The sequence below is a fragment of the Anas acuta genome, chromosome 5 (genome assembly GCF_963932015.1).
Source record: "Anas acuta chromosome 5, bAnaAcu1.1, whole genome shotgun sequence".
Classification (NCBI taxonomy): Eukaryota; Metazoa; Chordata; class Aves; order Anseriformes; family Anatidae; genus Anas; species Anas acuta.
The window spans coordinates 17,466,185-17,491,984 of NC_088983.1; the positions used below are offsets into that span (position 1 = coordinate 17,466,185).

At 38.6% G+C, this 25,800-nt stretch overlaps 1 protein-coding gene across 6 annotated transcripts in view; it reads left to right on the top strand.

Annotated features, from left to right (window-relative positions):
* The window catches only part of TTC7B (tetratricopeptide repeat domain 7B), a 132,001-nt gene extending 106,402 nt beyond the window's left edge, over positions 1-25,599 (top strand). For all 6 annotated transcript variants that reach the window (XM_068682962.1, XM_068682967.1, XM_068682963.1 and 3 more), the window contains one exon: positions 24,610-25,599. In XM_068682962.1, coding sequence (XP_068539063.1) covers positions 24,610-24,831 — 222 coding nt within the window. In that variant the 3' untranslated portion in view covers positions 24,832-25,599. The remainder of the gene's footprint in view (positions 1-24,609) is intronic.
* The last annotated feature ends 201 nt before the right edge of the window (positions 25,600-25,800 follow it).

The following is a 25,800-nucleotide window of genomic DNA, read 5'->3' on the forward strand; positions in this document are numbered from 1 at the left end:
AAAATGATTTGATGTGGCTTTCTAGTAATGCTTAAAAAGCAAAATAAAATGCTACTGTTTCAGCATGCTGCTTTAGAGCTTATTTTTATTTAATAAGCTTTGTTGAATTTGTTTTGTTGTTTTCTGTTGTTTGGTCTGTCTCTTTTTTTTTTTTTTTTGGCAAATATCAAATATAAGTCACAATAACTTTATTTACAAAATTCAACAAGAAGGAAATAAGATGTAAGGATGACACAAATTCTAACTTGTAACATACGTATCCATCCTGATGTCTTCAAATCAAATACTGGAAATAGCGAAACTTGAAATGAGTTTTTATTTATTTTTTTTCTTTTAATTTCAATTTTAGAATGAGTAACATTTGTAGCTCAGTCTAATTTGAAGTTAAAATTTCCTGGTGTTAATGTGGATCTTTGATTTGAGATGCTATGTGTAGCTGCACAGAGAAGAACAATAACAGCTTGTTGCTAATAGGTATGGTTTTTCTTATGTAATCTCTTTTTAAAGATATGTCACTCTGCTAAGAAGGCTGATAATTTAACATCCAAAGATTATTTTAAATTTTGAATCTTTACTATCTTTCAGTACAACTTTTTTTGACCAAAACTCTGTTTACTGCTTATTCCCAAACATAGTCTACTGAAAAAGCTCCATCATAAAGTGCTAGAAGGATGTTTTAATTGATATAATCTCATTCGTGGAATATAGCAATTTTTCTACAGCATAGTATTCTAATTCTGACTAGATTAATTCAGACATTGATCCTTCTGCAAGGTGAGAGTTAAGTGCTGGTTTCTCCATCCCTCCCAACATGCCCCAAAAGAATTGAGCAATCTCAGTTGTCACCTGAAAACATGAATACACATAGGTTCTTAGAATTGGTCAAGATTTGTCACATAAATAAAGCTGTTTACTAGTTTGTTAAGAATAGTTTGTTGTTCTTTTTTTTTTTTTTATTATTAGTTTTATGATTAGCTTGGCTTATTGGCTACTGTCTTTTATGTCCCTTAATAGCATTTCAAAAATCGTTATCAGTGCTTTGCAATTTCAGAAGTTTGACTTAATTCAGGGAATTTCAGGAGTTATTAATCTGTAGCCTACATAAAATATCTTGAATTGGTTAAAAAAAAAAAAAAAAAAAAGAAAGATTACCTTATAAGAGATCACATTGCCTGTAAAAAATAAAATACTGTCCGTCAATTAGAAACAAGCCTCTAGGAAAAGAGGGAAGTACCTGTAGTAGAAATAAGAATTACTGGAATAAAGAAAAACTGGAGAACTGAACAACGGTGTGAAAATTAGAGCAGTTAAGAGTGGTGTAAAATGTCTGCTCACCAAGAAAACAGTAATGATAAATGAGAGGGTTTGGAAGGAGAGGTTAACTCCTGCTAATATTTGCCTTATTAGTGAAATGCCTAAAACAACATCACATGAAATATTGGGTATGTGATCCATGAATAAAGGAAAATCTATTTAGCTGTATTCCGTCCTTGTTCACTCAGACTTCTTGGGAAACTGGACCAATTGTGGTTACATTACATTACATAAAGTGTGAGAGATTCTATCAGAAGCCTGACTGCAGAGGGCAGTGTGTTTGTGTTCATGCTCCTATTTCAGTCCCTTCAAAACTGTGTTTCTAGTTCAATCAATTGAATAACAGCAATAAGTTCCTTCAAAGAGAAGTGTTAAAATTCTCTTGAGTTGCTTCTGCACCTGAATGTTAATGTCTAGATCCATACGTTCATTCGCTGTATTCTGTTAAACAGTTTTCATTTTAAGATTTACCTTGTTCTCAGTTCCAATTTTCTACCATTTGTCATTTTCTCCAAGCCTGGGGTTTTACCATCTTGCTATTGAACTAGATCTAACTCTTGCAAGATGTCAACACTGAAGCAGTAGCATGTCGATACCAATTAGCGTACTTCACAGAGTGTAACAGCAATGCATTTGAACAAATGCAGCCTCCTGTCTTGTTTTTAAGGGTTGTATAATTAATGTGCTCTGGGAAAACAATACAAAGTTGCATTCCAAAGAGTTGAAATACTTATGTTTGTGTTCTGGGTTTCAAACCACTTTTTATCAAATCCACTGAAATTTGAAATGTTATGTTTAATGATAAAATTGAAAAATGATGTTTCACACTTCAGTTGAATGTCACATGTACTTGGTTGTCACCTGCCCGATTTTGGCCAGAATGGATTTATTTGAACAACTTTCTCTATTCTCCCTGCTCTTTATCATCACCTCCAGATTTCTGCATTACTGCTGCCTTCCTGCTTTTGTCATTGTTTTCCTCCCTTGTGAAAAAAGAATAAACAGTCTTTTATCTCCTACAGTCAGAGTGCTGTTGTGGAAAGTCGCCCTTACTGATGACGTCTGAAAAGTCCTGAAACAGGCCATCATTCAGTAACGCCTGAAAAGGCAATGAATATTTCAACTCATTGTCCAGGAAACAAATCTACATATTCTCTCTCAGGCTGAAAAATCCTTAGCTAAATGCAGCTTTTACATGAAATAGTTTTTCTGGCATCTGAATATCATTATAATCCTAGAAGACTCCGGTGTTTTTTTTTTTAATATTAAGTAATTCATTATAATACTTGTCAGTTAATCCTATTAGTAGCTTAACTTCTAAAAGCATAAAACTGAAACAGAAAGGGTGAAATTACTTGTCCAAAATTACTCAAGCAGAAATAAGTTTTCAAAAATCATTATCTTAAAGAATTACATTTTCTACTCCACACTGTTAGATATCTGTTAAAGTTTTCTGTAATTATATGTAAGTCAGATCTCTTAAGGCTTCTTTAGACTAACTGCATGCACCTTACCTCTCATTTACAAGTATATTGTTACTAATTTCTTCCTACGTTCATTTTCCAATCCAAAATATACTTTGCCAGAAAGAAGCCGAGCAGAAGGTATGGATAGTATATGTTTGTGAGCCTGTGTTGACTGAAAGAAAGGAAAAGCTGAGAAGATGGTAGAGATGTGAGTTCAGACCCTGTCTGAATGGATCAGGGGAACTCAAGAACAGAAAAACTGAACGCTATCACCCAAATTAACTTTTTTTTCTTCCCTTCAGTGAGGCAGTATTCTCTAGTATTTATTCTTCTTTTCCTAACAAGGACCTCATTTGGGAAATGTTCACTCAGTCATTTGATTTTCAATGTAAGGCTATTATATTATAAAAATTGTTGGGTTAGACCACATAGACTTGTCCCAAGGACATTATACTGATCCCTGTGGGTTGGGTGTTTTGTGTTGTAACCGATTACTGTAGAGCTAAATGCTAATGGTAAATCTTAGTGTTCATTTGATTTGCTTTTCAACTGCATCCTTATGCACATAGTGTTTGAAGAATGAAGAAATAATGGCAATCAGTTGTTAGATTTGTTAGTAAAATACTGTGGGTTTGCCATCCAAAATGTCTGTGCTCATCCTGGGAACTGTTGTCCTGAAAGTGGTGTTTCAAGGCTGATAAAACATACGTGTAGGTCTTGACTCATAAAGGACAACAGAACTTTCTTTTCACCTTACCTGGTGTTAACTCCAGATGGTTTACAGCAGCTGTAGCAGGAGTTGGATGTTCCAACAAGAAAATACCTCCACACTTTGATGCTTTTCACCATCTGAGAGTGAGCTCTGTAAGGGCTTTTCATCAGGTTCCAACTTGAGAGGTGTCTGTGCTGTCCTCAGCTGACAGCCATTTGAAGAGGAACACTGCACTTGGCTTGAATCAGTTGTTTAGTTTCGACAACCTGAAGATGCAAAGATAATGTAATTTTGTACAGCATGCACTGTTGTACTGAAAGAAACTGGAGTAAGATGGGCCATATAGTATTCATGGAAATCTAGTAGGAATTGGTAAGGGTTAATTAACATTCTGTAAATCTTTAAGTGTTTTTTAGATCTATTTTTAATGAACTTTCCGAAGATTTTTATTTCAAAGGTGGTTTCTTCCTGAATTGAAAAGTGGTTATCTTTCTCTTTTTAATTTCTCTCCCTCTCTATCCCCCCTGTCTTTCCTTATTTTTCTTACAGTAGAGGTTTTTGCCTGGTACACTCAGCTGTAGCTTTTTGTTTTTGTCTGTTTTCATGTTATCTCTGTGGTAGATTTTTCCATGTTTTATCAATTCAGGCACAGCTTACCAGAGGCCATTTTATCATTTCTATTTGTTCCCATTTTTAACAAACGGAAAAATAATTAGTGGTACACCCTGGCAGGAGTAAGGGATGCTTTGGCTAGAGTAGCCCCTCTTTAGTTGGCAGGTCACGAATCATTCCAGTGTTTTTGTTGCATTGTGTGAAACTGATAAAATTCCACCCATCAGATAACTCATCACAATTTGCTGTTGCAGGAGGTCTGTCTACAGTGTGCAGTATCACTCCAGAGTTGCTTCTTTACACTTGGTAGATTTTGAGGTTTGTTTTTAATTTTCAGAATACAAGCAGGAGGACGTTGTTGATGTCCAGTGCACTTTACTCTTTCTTCCATGCCTTTTGCTGCATTACTGACAACGTAAAAGAGGGTGGAGGTAGGGGAAAAGCAATACAGATTTTTACATGTGGAAAAATACTACCGAGCAAGACTAGTGTAATAGAATGAAAATATCAGTAGTCTCTAGTAGTTCAGGAGCCCTTATGTTAGTGAGGTGCTAATAGTTGCTCTTGATGTTTAAGTTTTTCCAGTTAAACAAAGACTAAAATGGAAACAAGTGGATGTCTGGAAGAATTTTGAAAATGTGTGCTCTACCCTGCTATTCTCTGTAGTCTGTTACATCCCTTTTCATATGTACTTGATAGTCCCTTTTTGCACAGACCTCAGAAATACAGTTTTCATTTTTTGTGTATGTAATTACCTTTTGATATGAGAACTGCTTTGCAAAACACTTTCTAAATTAGGTCATTCTGCTGAAGAATGTGCTGGGCTAATTATGATTATTTTGCTTCCCTGGGCATTTTTGTGCTTATTGAATTTATTAAAATACTACTTGATAGCTGGAGCTAAGAACTTGCCCAGCAAGAAGCTGTGTGGCACCTGGTATGCATCGCTGTCTTCCCTGTAGTCTTGAAGGGCTTTTGCTTCTAGGCAACATCTGGCACCTAATAATCAAATTTTGTGTTATTAATATGTCATATTGCCCCCAAAATAAAACCCTCAAAGGATATGGGACAGCGTGGAGACAGCAGCTCTCCTCAACTTTAAAAAGAGAATGAAAAGGATATTATTTTCCTTTTTCCTGAGAAAGGTTGTTGAAGAATTTTTTAGGTAAGAACTCACCAACTACAGGCAAACATTTGAAACATGAAGTCATTTACCCGTGTTCTTTTCTTTTTTAACGTGCCATGTAGCTTTGAATACTAGTGAAGTACAATTAAATGCTACCACCAACAGCAACCAGAATGAGACAAAACACTTGAGGTATATTTTCAAATACCTAGCATAGTTGATAAATGCGTATGAGGAGCTTGCAGCGCTGAAGCCAAGTACCTGTGACCTAGCTCTTTAGCCAAGTCTCTTACGGTAAAGTATTACTGTGAAGTTGCACAGGAGTTACCAGTGCGTGCATTTGGCTATAAATCTTCTGCAGTTCTCAGGTGCGTTTCCAGTGGGCGGATGAAATTACCTTTTGCTTTTTGCTTTACATCTGTCTCAGAGTCTTGGCTTGTTTTGCAATAAGCCATAGTCAAGACAGACTTCTCTTAAGTCCAGAAGTTACCCAATCAATTATAATGAATCCTTTTGTTCTGACTGGGAGCTAAAACTACGTGTTTGTAAAAATGGTGCTTTATTTCATCCTCATCAAGCAGAAACTGGCCTACCTTAGTAAAAATAAAAATGAAAAAATAGAGATCTGGAAGCAACTGTCCCTCAACCGTTATTTATTTATTTATTGCCAGGGTTATGTCAAGCAGCTGCATTGCACAGATAAGTTGTCTACTCTGGTAGAGTTTTCTCTGCAAATCCTCAGTCTGGAACAGTCTTTTTATCTCTTTATCTCTCCAAGTCATCTCATTTTAAATTTTATTTGAAGACCTTTTCCATTTACTGAAGCTCTATTTTCCTGCTAGTCAGTGCTGTATTTAGCAGTTCTTCTCCTGCTCATGCTTATACAGTTTAAAGATGAGGTGAACTTTGCACTTTGGAGGCATTCAACCAACTTAGGTATGAAAATGATAATACAACTTCTCATAATTAGCTTTCTTTAAACATAGACTGCATTTTCTATTAGCCTCCTGGTTTTAGGTTCAGTTAAATAATAGGCATTTAAATGTAGTACCAGGCTATTTTTTTGTTGTAGTTAGGATATTTTTACCACAAGTGATCAAACTAATAGGAGAAAACAATTATTTCATTGAGTTTTAACTCCATGGGAAAATCTGAAGCATGTTTCATCTGACTCTGAAAACTGTATTTCTTTATAACATTTGATTGTTATTTTTCCATTATTCTTCATACTAGAGTATGTGTTTTGGACGAGTGGTAACAAACAGTATGAAGAAAGTTAGGAGCAGCTACTGTTCATCAGAAAGCTGCCATCTCCTGATTTCTCAGCAGGGCATAGGAAACATACTGGTCACTTTGGGTACTGCAACAGTCTCTTTTCTCACTAAAATAACACCAGTGTTTTCTCTGAATAAAAGTGACTGCTGTCTTCTCTTACTAAAGTTAGGAAATAGATGACTGGTCTTTTAAGAAACCAGTGCGCCCAGAGTGATGGACTGCAGGAGCTCCTTACTGAAAGCCACTGGATAACCTGCTTCTGTGCTTTAACTTCGTTGCAACCGAATTTCATCAGCACCCTTGAGATGTATGTGCTAAGAACATAAATTAAACTAAGATAGGGCTTGAGCCCAAACCTTGAAGTCTACTCATCCATCTCCAGTAGAAAGCTGGTTCTTAACTCATTCTTATATTCCATACCACTTCTAGTTTGGCTCCTTTTCCAGTACACTGCTATATTGAAACTGTCATGGAATCATAGAATATCCTGAGTTGGAAGGATATTGGAAGGATCCACAAGGATCATCAAGTCCAACTCCTGGCTCCACCCAGAACCACCCAAAAATCAGACCATGTGTCTGAGAGCATTGTCCAAACACTTCTTGAACTCCAGCAGGCTTAGTGCTGTGACCATTGCCCTAGGGGGAGCCTCTCCCAGTGTCTGACCACCCCCTCCACAAAAAACCTTTTCCTGACATCCAGCCTGAACTTCCCGTGAATTTACTGAAATCAGACAATTAGTACCACAACATTTATTTTGCCTGCAATTCCTCTAGGTAATCAAATACTCTGTCAGGCTAGCTTAGTGTCTCACCAGTAATAAACACATACTGTGCTTTATTCCCCTTCTCCATGTTACTGCACTGCTGACCTTTCCTTCTTTAACGTTTGTTCTAAGGCGTTGCATGTAATTTAAGAAAACTTAAACAATCATTTTCTTTCCAATGTACAAATATATATTACTTTTTGGTAGTAAAAATGGCTCCACTATTAATTTGCTGGCCATTTCTTAAATTTATTTTGTATATCTTTTTTGTCCTTTTCCAGGATGGAGATAATCTAGTTCTCACAATTTGATTATCTGGATCTCTTTCACTTTTTTTTTTGGTTCTATGCTGACTTTGAAAAACAATTCCTTTCCTTCTATTGCAAAAGTCCGGATGCCTTTTTATACGGTTTTCTGCAGAGCATAAAGTATCTTTTCATGCTGTTGCTATGACGTGATGCGACATTAACGTCAACGCTAAAGATGCAAGCTGATATCTTGGTAAACTGGCACTGATGCTGTACGTTTGGTGTTGTGAAAGAGTGGTCTGAGGTTCAGTTTGTGTTGGCTTAATTGGTTAGCGACTGAAAAGTCAGGTCAACATTGCAGGCATCTATTTGAAGGAGTATTAATCTGACCATGTTGAACCTGGATGCTGGGTAAACATGTATGAGAGGCTCTGTTGTGCAGTTCATTTGCCTGAACTAGTTATCTATGTGCAATAGCACAAGGATCAATGCTGTCTAAAACCTAGACCCTTTCAAGTTCTCTGCCATCTGCACGTTAAACATATGCGCTGTGCTTTTGATCCAAGTTCACCACTCAAAAAACAGAGCAGATTTAGAGCTTTTAATGCCTTTAATGTCACTTATGTCATGGTAAGCTGCATGGCTAAACTGATATGAGTGGGAAAATATACCATGAGTGGGACTTAGCGATGCTAAACTTGAAAAAAAAAAGAAAAAAAAGTTGTTTTGGGCTTTTATCACTACTTTTTTTGGCCTTGAACACCTCCAGGGATGGGGCATCCACAGCTTCTCTGGGCAGCCTGTGCCAGTGCCTCATTACCCTCTGAGTAAAGAATTTCCTCCTAACATCTAACCTAAACCTACCCTCTCTTAGTTTAAAGCCATTACTTCTTGTCCTATCACTGTATTCCCTGACAAGGAGCCCTTCTGCAGATTTCCTGTAGGCTCCATTTGGTACTAGACAGTCACTATGTTAATGTGCATGGATGTTATAGAGGGCAAAAAGACAGGAGCTTTTTAGTTAATCAAAAACATACAGAACTAGTCTGTAAGCTCCAAGTGCCTCCTTTGCACTTTCCATCAGCTAAAATCTTGTCTCCTACACACTATAAATTTCTACATTGTTGTGCCAATAGCTGATTGAAATCTTCAATGGAATATTTGGTATTTGGTCTCATAGTTGCATTTCTAGTTTCAGCTCTCTATATTTTTAAGCATGGATATTTAAGCATCTGAGCAAGTTTAGAGAAGTGAAAATGTACCTGGCCACACTGAGCAGCTGCAGATGGTATGTCAACTAAGACACTTGGCATGGCAGATTGACTATTACTGTAATAGAAGACTTACTGAAATCACTTTAGATTTAAAAAGTTAGTAAAAGTCTAGATATTTTTAAATGGTTACAGTATTTGTTTTCATAAGAGCTTAGAGTGGTTAATACCCTGTTTCCGACTATTTTGCTCTGAAGTATGTATAATTTATTCTTAGTCAAAAACAAGCTCTACTGTTAATCAGTGAAAATGATCTTTTGGTAGTTACTGCCTTCAGATGTAGTTTAAGCAAAGGGATGTGTGGCAGCTCCTTGATAGCCATTTCAGCTCGCGCCAGTTCAAATGAGACCTTTGTCTCAAATTCATTGCAGAACTTTTAATACTCTTAAATAATGAATTGGTCCATTTACCTACATCTCCCTTTCCCCCAGCTATCCTCTTTTCTGGAAGATTTTGTCAATGTTATCTCAGATTTGCTCAGTGAATGTAATATTTTCCAAATCATTGCAGCTGAGATAGTTGGTGAAGGAAATGGCTGTCTGGATAGCAATCTGTTTCAGAATTATCTGTAGCATCAGTACCTTGATAAATATTTGATCTAGTTTTGAGAGCTCAGTTAAACTTAGCACAGTGTTATAGTGGAGGCAATAAACACAAACTACTTCCGTAAATCTTTGGTTTTTATCTTACATTATATTTTGGTGGAAAGTTGAAGAAAAGCTAACTTAAAACCAGCAGTAAACGTGAAGTCTGTGGTTCTAGGGATCTGAAGGAAAAAGAAGTGCTGCTTTCATTCTAATGGGTTGTTAGTTTTCCCCAGATGCTCTACACAGGTCTGTGCTTTGATGCACTCCTCTGTCTTACAAATTGGACTCCTTCCTAGGTTTGAGCAAAGTAGACCTAAGTCTCTTTCTATGACCTTTGGGGAAACCTGGAGGATATTATAGCCTCTAACATGAACTGGTGAGCACATCTATAACTCTGCTTAGTTGCTGATGTGCAGGATTCAAAGAACTAATAAATCTCCTTTTGGGGTTATGTTATTAGTGTGTTCATGTATTTACCATTATAAGCAACATATGTAATTTTGAGTAAAACTTCTCAGGACAGCTTTTCCTTACATAGTGGTAATATCCTACCTTAGTTTCATAAGACATCCCCTCTGTGATTAGTGGGAGGTAAGCTAGAGATGGCAGTTTAATACCTTGACAATTCCTAAGTTTGTCAAAATGGTTGTAAATATTAATTATTTTCCAGATGCTGAGGTTGAATGTAGTCTTATGGTCTCTGTTGTTTTAAAATGCACTTACTGGTGTCTCAGGAAACTAAAAAAAAAAAGCTCTGTACAAAACAGTATATTACAGCTGCGCTCTGCCAACCTGCAATCTAAGTGTGTAGTTTACATGTATCTAAGATGTAGACACTTGATTCTTCCAATTATCTTTCTAAATACCTTGAATTATTACTGTATAATATAAAGAAAAATCTCAACAGTTTTAAATGCTTCTCTATTACCCCAGGAACTAAACTTCATAAAAGGCCATTAATGGTTTTTATGGATATATCTGAAGGTAACGTTTCAGATCAGGTCTTCTCCAGGTAGTATTTCGCTGATCACCTCCTAATCACCAGTGCTGGTAAAAGATCTGTTGCAGCTCAGTGCAGCCTCAGCCACTGATACACTGTTTAAATCACACACATTGAACTTGCTATTTGAGACTGATATGCTAAGGAAGTCACGGTTACCAAGTCATTGTTGTTTGTATGTGTGTTTTTCAGCTTTTCCTTCATAACTTCCAAGTTCTTCTGCCAATTTCATCTGGACAGAAGACTGAATCATCTTTAATAATAATAACAAAATTTGGGATACCACAAGTTATATGAAAATAGAGGCAAAATGAAAGACTACCAGGGCTGCTACATGTTTTCAAGTATTTTATTAGCTATCAGGAAGTATGCATGAGACTTAGCATTTCTAAATTTTCTGCTGTAGGAACATAAGGCAGTCATTAGAAAATCAAACAAGGCTTTGTTATGGTCAGTGATCACGGACCTAGCTGCTAAAAGTTAAAAAAGGATTCAAGAGAATAACATAATGTATTCTCTTATATTAGTTTGGTTAGCTGTATGACTGCAGCATAACATATTTACACAAAATAGTGCATTGTGAGTGTTTCAAAGAAGTATAATGCAGGACCTTATCAGTAAAGGACTATGGGAAGTGGGGAAAAAAAGGGCAGATTCAGTGTGTGTTCTGTAGAATACACAATGTGGAAATAGATTCAGAGCTCTAAATCTGCACAGACCAAAATTGTGTTAGGTAGTGCTTTGGGAAAAATATTTGCCTACTTGCCAGGGAAAGCTGACCTACAAAAAGAGCAGACTGCTTTTGCCTTGGTTTCCGAATTAAAATTCCTCTGCTAGAAAGTGGGCTTTGGTACCTTAAAATAAGTTACTGGAAATAAAGATGTGGTTTTAAAAGTATATTTTCTCTCTTGAAAACAAAGCCCTTTGTTTTCTAAATGGGAGGGGGCAAGTAATACCTTAAAGCAGATTTTGCCAAGTGGTAACAAATGTTCAAAAGAAGAGCAAGCAAACCCCTATCAAGACCCATTTCAAATTCCAAATTTTTTTCGTGGTCTGTGTTACAGTTCATCCTGACAGCTGACAATAGCTTCTTTGGGATTCTGTCTGGATTTTAATTTATGACTGTTTGAAAAGTCATAGCCACAATGGCATAGGAGCAGATGGCATTATGAGGGTCACAGACCCGAAGATTTACCAGAGGGCTATGAAATGCTATGACACTACTGCAGTCTGTGATGATGCTTTGTCATGTTAATTGGACGCCTAGCCAGAAGTTGGGAGGTTACTGTTGCCAGAAATATCTGTTCTTGATGTCAAGTCTAAAACAGTCTGAAACGCTGTCAGATCTATTAAAGTAATTGATGCATCAAACGTAATTTCCTTTAAAATTGTGATATGATAGCATGAACAGCTGGTGATCCCTGTTGAAAATAAATGATGTAGCTTTAGCCTGGGCATCCAAAGTCATCTCTCTGCCTTCAGAATTATACCCTAAGCTTCAGAAAATCATAGGAAGTTTTGTTAGGTGCAGTCTTCCTGCAGCATGCATTGCATTTCATTTAATATAACACTTGTATCTGAATATTTTTGCCTAAGGTAGGATCCATGTATGTTTAACCAGTAGCTGGTAGGAAATGTTTGTATCTCCCCACACTCAGCGGTTGCCTTAAGCTCCCGCATTCCCACCTGCCCACCAAGCCCACGCTGCTGCTGTAGCTCTTAGCCTCAAAGTGGAAGCTGCCACTCGGAATTTCAGCTCAGCGCTCGGTGAGCATTAACTTCCCAGTTTGCTTGTTCGGATCGAATCATAGCCTTGCGTGGGAGTGCCTTTCTGTCATTCGTGTGTTCTCCCTGCCAACTGTGCTCCAGTGAACTAGAAAAGTGGCTCAAATGGATGAGATTCTGACACTCTTGGAAGCAGGATTCAAATCTATTTCAGCTCCTTGTCAGCTGGCAATAGTAAACCAAAGGAAAGGACTGAGGGAGAAAAAGCATTTAGTTTTTTTCTCAGCAGATTCCAACCTTGTGCACTGACTGTACAGTTCAGAAAATGGATTTCGAGCTGTGAACTGACTGCAGCATGTGATTTGACGTGCTGTGTCCGTCAGTGCAGTGATGGAAAACCATTTATAAAGAGTCTAGAGCCACATCAAACTCATTTTCCCCTCAGTCTTTAACAGGAATGTGATATTTGTCAGAGGTAAAATTAGTAGTGGAAATGTGTGGACAGTATGTATAGAAAGGTTGGAAGCACTTACTGGTGGAGGAGAATTCAGGAAGATCTTACAGAGGCAGTGACAACGCTAGTCCAGTAAGAGCTAACGAAGCCTAAACTATCAAAATGTTGTAGGGTAGTCGATGTACTTCCCACCTGTACTTGGGAAGAACAGTTAAAGGGCCTCAGTTCAATCACAGGTGAGACCTGGAGACCTTCAGGCCTTGAATAACAGAAACAGGTCGCTCACAAATATAGATACAACAGCAAGACTGAACATGGGAGTGCCTGTGGAGCTGGGGGTGTTAGCTGATACGAGCTACATCTCCACCACTCAGGAGCTGGCCAAACCCACCACAAGACATCATGTTGTGAGTTGTCAACCACGAGGTCTGTATGCCTGCAGATTTACCCTTCCATTATGGATGGTGGTGTTCTCAGAATAGAATATGCTCCACAGGTTCCCTCACATCCCTAAAACATGCAGTAAACATGAAAAATGCCCAGTAAAAACATCTGAGACTAGAGACAGGAGAGCAAAATGAATGACCTAGGGAGGCCTTTCAGACCTGGTATTAAATTGAAAATATTTTGTTAGCAAGTTCTAAGTAAAAAATGAACAACGATCCTCAAAAAGGTAGTTGTGAGCAAACCTGATAGGTTTGTATGGACTTGAAAGATTAAAGGTGGGTCATATTAAGCTCTTTATCTATTTGCTTTCAGATCAGTATTAGAAAAATCTGATTTGTTGAAATATGTTAACATTATTTTTAACTCTTTTTTGGTTTGTTTACTTTTACTGGTTTTTCTTTTTCCCCCCAAAATAGTGCTCTTTGGATGTTTTTTAGAGGGGAACCCCAAAGGCTTTTTCCTAGTTTTCAGGAGATGATGTCTTTCAGTATAGTCAACTTTTTGAGGTTTTATGAAAGGCCAGTATAAAAACAAGTATATTATTTTGTTTTTTTCTTAGTGTTAAAGGCCTTTTGTTAGCCAGTGATTACAGTTTGGCTCTTCTGATCCCTGCCCAATGGTGCACAGATGGGAGGGCGTATGGTTTCATCCATACTGAAAAAATCCTTCCCTTTAAAGACAGATCTGCCGGTGGTTGTCCTGACAGACTAACAGTGTTGTGGTGTTCCTGCAACTTTGGTGTTTTGTTTAAGATCCAGGGATGAGAAAAGAGGTGCATGCCCTCTTGTGCCAGGAGCTTTTTGTGAAGCACCATGTGGATGCCCCTTCCCATGGCAGTGCCCTGGACATGAGGAGCAGATGGCAGCTCCCGTCTGCTTTGGGGGGAAATGGTGTGTTCCCTGGGGGTGTTGCTGTAACCCTCATAGTCTCTCTTACTAGACCAAAGTACAAAATGGTTCCCAGTGACTGTCAGCTTTGTGAAGAGCTCTGCTTTATTAAAATTAACCTCTTGTTCCTAGCTATGATTGTAATGTCAGCCTAGTATGTGCTGCTGTGGTGTCATAGTACTTTTGCAATAGTGACATTAGCCATAGATTTCGTTATAACATACATATGTACAGAATGCTATGTGCAAAGCTCTCTTTGGGTAAGGGCAAAACGAAGAAAAATTTAAATAATGTGTTTTAATCTTTGCATTGCTATTTTATTTTACTAATAAAAGGGCTGGTCATCTTTTACACCACAGTTCTGACTCTGAATATTTAATACAGTACTTGCCAGAATATTTGAGAGAAATACACATGCATAAATTAAAAAAAAAAAAAAAACCTTCAGAAGAGTATCACTACTTCTGATGTCCTTCCATTGTCTCAAAAGTTCATACAAGTGCTGGTTGTAGAGTTGAGTATGTACAACAGGAATGGGCTACACATACTAGCCTTAAAAATAGTGACAATTTAGCCAATCATTTCCAATGTACTTGGTAGTATTCTGACAGTTATTAGTTATAATTTTTAACCACAGAACCTAGTACTGGATTTGCAACTGTTTGCTTTTTGATACAAGAGTTATTCCCTTGTCTTTAGATTGATTTTTTTTTAATTAGAATATTTATACAATTTATTCTAATTACTGTCTCCAGAAGCCACATACCACCTGTATGTTTACTGTGGTTTTATAGAGGACTTTTCATTAACAAAGAAAAGCAATACAGCTTCTAAAATGTCATTGCTTGATATTTCTTCTTTCTTCTTTAATGAGATCAATGGTTGACCAATGTGAAGAAATTCATGTCCTTCTGTCCATTACTGATAGTTTTACATGGAGAGCAAGCTTTCAAAACTTAGTGATGTCAGAAGTAGAAAAATGAAATCTAAGCAGTGGAAATAGGACACAGAAGCAGGTCACCGTTATCCTTAACACAGGTGGGGTTCAGAGCTGTAGAGGCTGTTTTCATCACAGGAGTGTATGTGAAGGGTACCATGCACCTGGGAAATCCTCTTTTCTCGAGTGTGAGGAAGGTGAGGAGAAGCTGGGGGACTTTGGGTGCTGGGAGGAAGAAGAGGGGATGTGCAGTGCCTCCAGGCCTCGGCATGGAGGGAGCTGGGGAGACAACAATGTGCGTGAGCTTCGTGCTGCCTCCTCATATCACAGCTGGCAGGAAACATAAACCATTGGCACCAGAAGGCAAGCACTGCAGATTCAGAACAGGCCACAGTCTACGGACCAAGGCTGGACTCAACTTTCTCCTGGTTAGCGGTGGTGGTACAGTACTGGCCTGAGCCACAGCAATCTGGTGGCTGAAGGGAGAGACATTGCATTTTTGCTGTGTGTGTAGATACAGCATATGAAATATGAAATTTTCAGATGGAGATAGAATCATAGAGTCATTCACCCTGGAAAAGGCCTCTAAGATCATCTGGTCCAACCTTTGACCTAGTGCTGAATCCACCACTCAACCACGCTACCAAGTTCTCCACCCACGCCTTTCTTGAAGACCTCCAGGGACGGTGACTCAACCACTGCCCTGGGCAGCCTGTTCCAGTGCTGCACAACCCTTCCAGCAAAGAAATTTCTCCTAATGTCCAACCCAAAATAAACCAAGATAAAGCATTGGCTAAGTTCTGAAGCTACTAGCTTTTTCAGTCTCAGTTGGGTGTCTTGCTTGCTTGCAGTGCACCTGCCATTGTCAAATGAGTGCTTACGATGCACTGTGGTAGGGATGCTGTATTTTTATAAGCTGATTAAGATGTTCAAATAAGTCATAAATCAAAACTACAGTAGACCATTGCAAGATTATGTTGTTTTAACATGAAAAAATGTCCCTTGAGAGCTTCTATCTTAGTATAAGACTGATCAGCAACATAAAACCCCAAAAAAACCCTTTCCATTTTGGAACTCCGTGTTACCGGCTGTGAACAGTAACGAACAAAAAGGCAAACACGCTCCTGCTAGAAGGGGTCAGGCGTTTTCACGGGGGTTATAAATACACATATGCACCACCAACCACGCATGTTCATTATTTCACGCTGGCAATGTAAAGTTCAATGAGTAACAAAGCCAAAGTTGTTGTTTCAAAAATCTGTTGCCAAGCAGTCGGTTTTCTCCTAGCAACAAGTGTGCTGCAGCAGGGGAGGCAATTGGATACCGCAGGGGGTATGCTGGGGCTGGGCGAAGGGGAGACAGCAGCAGCCTGGGGCTGGGAGCTTCCTGCAGCAGTGCCACGAAACACCCAGCTGCGTTTCTCCCAGTGCTGGTGATTGAGCAAGGCAAGCGAGGGCAGCAGGAAGGGACATGTAAGCAACTTGTTCCTCAGTCGCTTTGGTTTAGCGAGGGATCAGCTGTATTACTGCCTGTCCTCATGTTAAAAACAAATAAATCTATACAGAGCTGCAAGAAAGCTCTGTTTCATGTGTATTTGAAAAAAAAAAAAAACAACAACAACAAAAAAACAAACGATTAATTCTTCAAAATAATTTTATTTCTCATCTCATTTTAATGAGTTTTGAATTCTGCATATTGGAAACAAAGGACTTGTATGTTACATAATTCTTTTGGATTGAAAAAGACAATGCATTTAATTTGGAGAAAATGATCTTTACTTGTAAGTGTTAGTAGTCAATCCAGTTGTTTTTAAGCCTTATAATATGGACACCCTTCAAAATCCCCGCATGAGAACACATCCATCTCTGTCACAGCAGATGCAGAGCTACATTTATTTCTGATGGAATGGCTCGTTTCAAACTGAGGCACAGTGTCAGAGTTTTTTCTGTGCTTGCAGAAAATAGCTCCTCACAATGACCAAACAGGTAACACGTATACTCCTTCCAAAGAAGGAACTGATACTTGATTTCTTGTGTGCAGTCACATTTCCATTACTTGGATGTGTTTCAGTACAAATTTATCAGCTAAAAGGAAAATAGGAGAGTGTATTGTACAGATAATGTGCTATTTCAGTCTATGTAAGTGTAAAGCACATGGAATCAAAAAGATGCATGGAATCAAAAATGAAACATTTATACTGATCATGGAATCCATTTACATGTGTATTTTTATCACAGAAGAAGGGAAATGTCACCTACAGAATTTTACTTATTTGTCCACATACGAAAAATTCTTGGTTTTCTCTCACCAACACTTCTGTTTCATTATTATAGTATAACACTGTCAAGTCGCTGGTAAGCTTTAAATTTGATAGATTTGTTTGAAAATAGCAGCCACCTTAACACATGCAAAATAGGCTGAAAAAGCAGCGTGTAACAAGGGGCAGTTTTGTGATGCTAAAATTACAGTGCATATGGATTTGGTGTGCATGCATTGCATATTAAGCTTTGCAAGTCATAGTCATAATTCTTCATTTTCAAACTTTTAAAAAACATTGCATGCTTTTATCGTGCCTTTTTGCATACCACTGTTGAAAGTTGATTCTCTCTTAGACTGGGACTTGTTATGAAAAATAGCGAATGGTGAAACTTACTGGGAATATGGTAAATTCTCTGTCTTTTGTATTTTTTTTTTTAATTATTATTTTCAACATCTATATAGCTTTGTATCTGATCGTACATTGGCAGCTTTTAGCTTGTTGGGCTTCTACAGGTCATCAGTGAATTGGGCAAGTGGCGTGTCACTGTTCTGCTGCTCACTCTGCTCTTCTTACTAGAAGCAAAATCGGTCCACTTTGGTTTTTATATTCTCATAAGGTTTTGTTATAGCTGTTGTTTTTGCGAAGAGAAACTTTTAGCTCAGAGAGGTATTTTTAGCTAAACAAGGTCCAAATTTAGAAGCTCTTCAGAGAAGTCCTGTAATAGATGTACCTAGAAAAAAATACAGTATGAAAATCTTATCTGGTAGAACTCAAATCTCCATGTCTGAAGTCTTTTGCAGCCCAACAGGCTGCAAAATCACCAACGTGGTGGTTGTTTCTGATGTTTTTTTGCGTGTCAGGCTGGCTACATTTCTTCTCTCAATACTCTTGATTTCCTCCACTTATCATTTCTTTCTCTGCAGTTAGGAGAGAGTTCAGTGCCGAGAGTTCAGCATCCTCTCTCAAGAAGGCAGATGGGCATATGGTCAATGTTCCTGTTGTAACTTTTCTGCTTTGAAATAAATTTCATGACTTTTGAGAACATCACCCACCTATAGTCTATGTTTTTCTCAGAGACAATGAAGTTGTTTCTCTTGATCTCAAATGAGATCTCAAAGGAAGAAACCTCAAGTGGTGCTACTGTTGGGATTGCCAACTGTTTATTTTCCAGGGGTAGTGGAGAAGTAGTAAGATGATTAAACCTTAAGAAAACCTCCAGCTCTCTTAAGCAGAATTTCTAGTCACTTGGAGGAAATCACAGTGATCTTCATATTGTTACTTTTTTTTTCTTTAACTTCTTTTGTGTGTCGTTATTTCAGATTGTATGTTTGGCACTTTATGATAAACCTCTGGCTTGCTGAGGCATATGATGGGTGACAATTATAGCTTTTATTTTTAAAAAGTTAGTTCCGTGGGGAAAAAAAGTGAATGTCACAGATTTTCATTTGCCTAAAAACAAATTAAAAAGCGGTGACTTTATTAGATTCATCGAACTGGCTAGTTCTAATCAGAAATTAGTTATTTTAGTGGTTTTTCCATTTCTGCTCTGTTTATTTTTCTAGATGCGTGTTTTCCATCGACTGTTTGGTTAATCATGATGACAGGTTTATTTGCAGAGAGAGAAAGCCCATTTGCAGCAAGGAAGGCTCCCTTGCAGTGACTACACTACATGTTTATTTAAGCTTATTGGTTTGTACAGTTGCTTATTGTATCACATTGTTCAGATTATGAGTGGTATTTTATTAATTAATAATGGCACACTTGCTAATTGGAGATTTTACTTGGAGACTGTGTCAAGCTGCATTTGGAAATTAGAATTCATTTGAATGTTTTTCTTTTTAAAAACATTTAGTTGATGAAAATAACTTTGCCACTTAGAAAATGCAAGAGGAAAAAGAGCTGTATAAAAATACAATATTTGCATGTCTGGTTTATTAAAGCATGTGTTTAATTTAGTTACTGGTTTTATTGTGCTATCAGCATAGCCCAAATTTTAAAGGTATCTTGCTTATCTAGGATCCAGATTGATACGTCCTGGCATACTGAAAGTTAACTAGATGGACTAAAGCTTTAGGTTCTGTTGAGGTGAATACTAATTAAATAACTTGTCCTACGTGCATTTAAAAATTTCATTGTGCGTCTTTCTGTGTCCAAAAGACTGTGAATGATCCTTTAAAAAAAGGGCAAGACTTATGGATTTGACAACTAGAATCCATTAATTTTATCATCTTAGTTTTCTTTCAGAAAGAAGCTGGATTTTGCCATAATTTTGCTTTTTAATCTTTGTTTTCATTAATTGGACATTTCTCTGCACCTGCTTCTTCAGTGTAACCCAAGGAATTAAGAGGCAGTTCTTCCTAGGGCAGAAGCATCAAGTAATAATGTTGCACAAGCATGACAATATTATCACTCGCTTTCTGCTAATGATTATCAGGAATGTGGGTATGCAGTTGATGGAGAACCTGGTACTGAACAGGAGTCGTGGAGGCTCCCTGCCTTATCCTCATAGCCATCAGAGCGTGCAAGCCCTTCCTGTAGGACCCAGTCTGTGCCCTGCTGCTGCTAACAGAAGGCTGTTCCAAAAACTCCCTGCTCCAATTGCCAGGAATGCTTTTACCTTTTTTTGGTAAACTTACTCACAGCCAATTTATATACATTTATTCTTGTGCCAACATTATTCTCTAACTAAAATAGTTTTTCTCTACTGTTCTCTATACTGTTTTTACAGCAAGTAACTTCATCTCCTCTCAGTTTTAGATTTGCTAGGTTAAACAAACCAAGCCTGTTAGTCTTTTCTTGTAAATTAAGATTTTTATCGATCATCCTGGTAGGCGTTTTCTGTGCCTGTTGCAGTTTGAATGATCTTTGAACAGGGACCCCACAAAGTGCCAGAGGAGGTCTTGCTGTCACTGTACAGCCTTCTGCCTAATGGAAACTTCTCCTGATGTCACTTGTTTTCCTGTTTTGCACTGGCAACTTTTCACACTGTCATCCTGGGGCTGCCTGATACATCCAAGTCCTTTTCCCAAGCTACTTGCAGCTGACAGGCTTCCACCATGCTGCAGACCTGCTTTGCTGCTGCTCTGTTATTTTCCACTTGCCGTTACTGACTTCTGCTGTGTTTCTGTTACTCCGGTTCTCACGATCAGCCCGTTGTTTCCATATTGTATCCTCTTAACTTTGTTTTCTAATTGTCATCGCTCTTGTAATTCTTGTGATGTCATTTGTTAAAACATTAAACAAGATTAGTGCCAAGGCAGTATCCAAAACACAGAAGATACAATCCCTGTTCTTAATATATGCGAGACGAGTATAAATGAAGATTATTCAACCCAGTGCTTTGGACGGAATGCGAAGATATTTCTGTGTATTCAGACTCAATAGCTGTTTTTATTGACTGTATTCGTGCAGGTACCTAGGAGATATTGGATAACAACAAATGACTTCTGTTTTGACAACAGTGCTAAGGGCCCTCAGTCAAGGGTTGGGCCCGATTTGGCTGAGCATTATGAAAATAATCTTTGGACAGATGTTTTTGAGAAATGAATGAAGAATAGCAGGTTTCTATGTGGGGCAATGTGTAATGAGGTACGAGGATGCTGATAGAGGGAGCAAGCGCATTTGAAATTGTTGAATAAACAGAAGGAGACTTTGAGACTCCAGACTGAAGGAAGAAGGAGTCTTCAAGATCAGGAAAATAACCTGTGGCAGAGAAGCAATATTCTTCTTTTTTTATTGTTATTATTTTATTTTTATTTTTTTAGAAAGACAGCCCCTCTGTATTCTTGCAAATCGGACTGTCCCTGTTACTCCTGGCTCTGAATTCTGATAATGCCTTGGGCACTGTAAGGGGCTGTTGGCCTTTCGTAATGCAGACAGGATCTGAAATCCATGAATTTATGAGGACAGTTGATTGCTCTTAGTGACCAGAGTAAATAACAACACATTACAGAAACAGCAAGGAAACACTCTTACTTCTTGCAATGATGGCACTCATGCACAAAGCAATCTTCAAAGTTTGCCTTTGCTTTGTCTGTGCAGCATCCGATCAGAGTTCTCTCTCTGAGTTTTTTGAGTTACAAAATCAACCTCTGCATGTGGAACAGGACAAAAGAGAAATATAAGATTTGGTTAGAGAATTTATAATGTGAGGACATTATGAACAGCCAGAAGCTGGAAGCCTAAACACGTAAGGGAGGTTGCCAAAAAACAACCACCAAGAACTGCTAGGAGAAAAACAAACAAAATCATCAAACCAAGCATGGGGAAAAGTTACAAATGAAATTTGCACAAAGCTGCAAAATGAGGAAGCCCGCATGCATTAGGGGCTTTTATTACAGTGTGCTAAAAGCAAATGTCATGAATTTATCACTTTCATCCTAAAATTTAAATGTATCAGCTAGTGAAAGAGCTGCAACAGGCTGTTCTGTCTTAGCGGGATGCCAACAGTTGCATTAACATCTCTGTCAAGTATTGTAGCATTTCAAAATGTGCAGGGAACAAATAGGTTGGGGGGTATATTTGTGTAATTCTTGAGGAAGTTACAATTCCATTATGTTTTGTGGAATGCGTGTTTTTTCTACTAATATTTCTTGTTCTTTACTCGAGTAAATAATATAGCAGTTTTTCTAGTTGATTCAGGTTCCAGAAGCCCTGCAGTATCTCCTTAATGAAAAGTGTGCGTGTCTCTTTATAGAGAGAATATTGGGCTGAGGCTTTCTCTTTGGGTTTTAAACTAACGTGCCAGGTGTGAAGGCACGAGCCGTATGTCACTCAGGTGCCCCTCCGAGTTTCGGCAGAGCTGATGTATTGCTTGAGCCCGTCTCCAGTCACAGAGCAAGAGACCCAACGTTATTCTCTAGGTAAATGCTGCCTGCACATTTACAGCCAAATAGGTAAAGGCCAGAACTGGCTAGCTTTGGGCTTGTTTTTCCAGTTAGGAAAAAAGGAAAACGATGAGTTAAGGACTACAATAATTTGTATGGATTTCTGAGAAACCTTAGAGGGGGTTTTGATTTATTTATTTATTTATTTTCTGAAGAGTTGGGTACAGAGGGCAAGCATATGCTGGCAGCTGGTACGCTGGAGGTCAGTTTTCTCGAATGGGTGATGGTGTGAGGTCACTGAGGGGTGTTGCTGCATGGTAGGCAGGCCTGCTCCTCCTCCCCGGGGTCTGTCGTTGAGTGCTTAACAGGGCAAAGTCAGGCAAGGACTGCAGACAATTAAAAATAACCTGTGCCTCAGAATTTTAATGAAGCCATTTGGGAAGGCGATCTACAAGCTGGACACTGGCAATATCTAACATCTGACCATCATTCTGAGGGAGTTAATGAGTCAGGAGATATTACGCCTTCTTTCGTCTATGTCACTTATTTAAGCTCAGCCCACAGCTGTAGTGACCAAATGTCACTGTCCTTTTGATGCTCTACATGAAATGAGTTGAATTTCCTCAACATTGGCTCTTTGGAAGCAAAGCTCAGCACCCAGGTGCTGCCACCCAAGAGAGGAAGGAGTCCTCCTCTCATCCCAGCCAGCATCATTGCCAGGGAGCGGCTGGGTTTCAGGAGGCTCTCCATCTAAAAGGCCATGGCCTCAAATTTATGAGAGAACAGGATGCAACCTGATTGTCCATGCAAGAGCAGTTCCCTCCCAAATGCTAAATAGCTTATATGCTTATTAAAGTATAACAGCAGCCAGACAAGTGGTATTTGCTCTAGTTCTATCACCCGGGTAAGCTCAGCTATGCTTTTTTCCATATAGAATAGAGCAGATTTAACATAACATGTTTCTTTCCCCATCAACGGGCAAATCTGCAAGATTTGGTTGTTTCCTTATGTCTTTTAAAAGAACGGCCTTTGTCCTTAGCAAGTGGGGAAAGCAAATATGCCAGACTAAAATATTTTTTTTGTTTGCCAGACTAAAATTTACCAGACTAAAAAATTTGCCGGATCAAAAAAAATACCAATATTCAAATAACTTGCATGTTTAATTAGCATGAAATACACACAAGATCCTCACAGAGAAAAATAGTTGAAAATGAATTAGAGATTCAGGTCTTGAAAATCAGTAACTACCTCTCTCTCTATATATATATTTATATGCAGTCAATAATACATATATTCCACCTCCTTGCTTCATTTTTCATAGTTTTACATCTGATGCCTACCAGTCACTGTAATCGCTTTCAGGGATGGTGTTTTTCCTGCAGAAAAGTTATCTGATATTTTTTTAATCGGAAATACTATTCACCCACTCTGGAAATGCTGACTCATTTCACAGCTTAAAAAATCCGCAACCAGAAAAGCCCTCTAGTACCTTTATGACAGGATATCTGTTAGGCAAATTAGCCTTTGTTGCATTTATTAATTTACTTGCCAAAACTTCATGTTTCTTTGTGTGGTTGCTCTTTGGAGCATGGTCTGTTTTGTTGCTCTTACAATGTAGCCAGCAGGCTGGCCACGCTGAAAGTCTGCCTGCTGAGACAGAACCTCATGGGGGATAATTCAGGGTTTGCACCATTTCAGTACTTTCTAATCATTGGTGATTAAGTTGGATTGGAGGGATAGATGTACAGAGAGAGAAAAAAAAAAAAATTGATCCAGGGGGTAGGAGCTGAGAAGTTGCAAGGAATCTGTAAGCTTGTAATCAGGACACCTCTGTGGGTAAGAAAAATTTTTGGTCCACGTGCACTTTGCAATACAGCATCACAAAGTGCATATGGCTATTAGGACTATTGTAATTCCAGAGTAATGTTCTCTTACTGGTTGTCCAAAAGTTTTCCTGCATGGTAACATAGATGATTATGATGGATGGAGATTTCCACTGGTTCATTCAGGCCATATCCCAGTGGGTTTGGACATCTTCTTGGATAGCGTGGTGTTGAGTCGGATCCAAGCGCTTAGAGAAGGACACAAAATCTGCATCCAGAAAGTTCCTGAGAGAGTTTTCTGCCTGCTGGATGTGATGTCTCTACAATACCAGTACAGTGTTAGTCCCGGCACGCTTCCCATTCTGCAGGCTGAATCAAATGCCATGGCTGTTGCCCATGGAGCTGAACTTGGTTGTTACTGCCGTAGCTGGGAGCTAATGGTGCCAAGTTATGATCTCAGACATTGCAAGACTTGTTGAAGGTGCTGAGGTATGCCCGCAGGATATGAGCACTTCAGGACACACACCTTTGAAGAACTTAGGCAATGGACCTTGCCACAAAAGCTCGGTTACTTACCGATTCTTGGTAGCTGGGTAGAGTTTTTGTTGTTCAGCTTGGTTTTTGCATTCTGGTATCTTTTTTTCTGGTCCAAAGCCACTTCTTGTTGGTGTTGAATAGCCTGCTTTAGCCCTGCTCCAGGCCATTTATTTTATTTTTAAAAGAAAATAAAATAAAAAGGCATATTATCTAGTCTTGTAGCACTCTGAACCTATCACTACCTACACGTACTTCACTGCTGCACCATGTCATTTGAGCTTCTGGGAAGCCCCACTGTGGCCAATCTCAACCATTTTTTCTGCTGTTTTTTTTCAGGCTCTGATTCTTCACCAGCTCGGGCGCTACAGCTTGGCCGAGAAGATTCTCAGAGACGCCGTGCAAGTGAACTCCACAGCCCACGAGGTCTGGAACGGCCTGGGGGAAGTGCTGCAGGCTCAAGGCAATGATGATGCCGCGACTGAATGCTTCCTGACGGCACTGGAGCTTGAAGCTAGCAGTCCCGTCGTCCCTTTTACCATCATTCCCAGGGTTCTTTGAGAGGGTATCTTGACCAACTTATCTTGGTCTGACTCGTGGGTGAGGAAACCCAGTGTTTCAGGCTGCCTGGTAACTGGTTAGTTTGAAAAACTAGAGCTCCAGTCTTTTGCAGGGAAGTGGCCAAAACAGTGACATGATGCATTATCTTTGTAGACTGAGAGGACAAAACGGCTAACCAGAGCCAAATCACTCATATCGCCTATGTTTTTGCCCTGGTAGTTTTGAAACTTCATTATATTGTTCATGGATGATGTGCCATATTTTGTTAGTGATACTTGAGTGTTACATAAAATTATAATGGAATCAACACCAAACGTAGAATAATATATTCAAGTTAAAATTCAGTGGCAGAGCAGACTATTTTTAACAAGGCTGTTATGAAAACTGTCCTCTTCCTGCCTCTCAACCTCTTTTGGCCCAAAGTCAAAATGTGAATTTTCTGTTTCCATCTCTATTTTAGTCCAGGCCAGAAAATCAGTTGAGTTCTTGTTTTTAGTTGTTAATAACTGTGATGTGTGGCTAACTGTTATCTCTATTTAGAGCAAAGGCTGAGTACAAGAATATTTATATTTTACCAATGTATGCCTGTTACAGAAAATATATTAGTTATTTAAGTTTAACTTTTTTATGTGAATTCAGAGTTTATTTATCAATGGAAATATGTAAAAAGAAGCCTCAAATGGAGTATTTACCAACATTCCTTATACATGACCCACACTTGGCTAAATGGGAAGATTATGTTAATAATAAAATGATTTTTAAATGGAACTTTTTCTGTGTCCTGGTTAAGAGCCTGGAGGAACAGATATCTCGTGAACACATTTTAGTGATGTGGGGCCTGTGGCTGGCTGCCTTTGATGGTGAGCAACAACAAAGTTTTAAATGCCTTGAGGACCATAAAGAAAATAGAAGCTGCTATGCTCTTTGCCAATCGTATAGTTATTTGAGATTTCAGGTTTCCTTAAATCC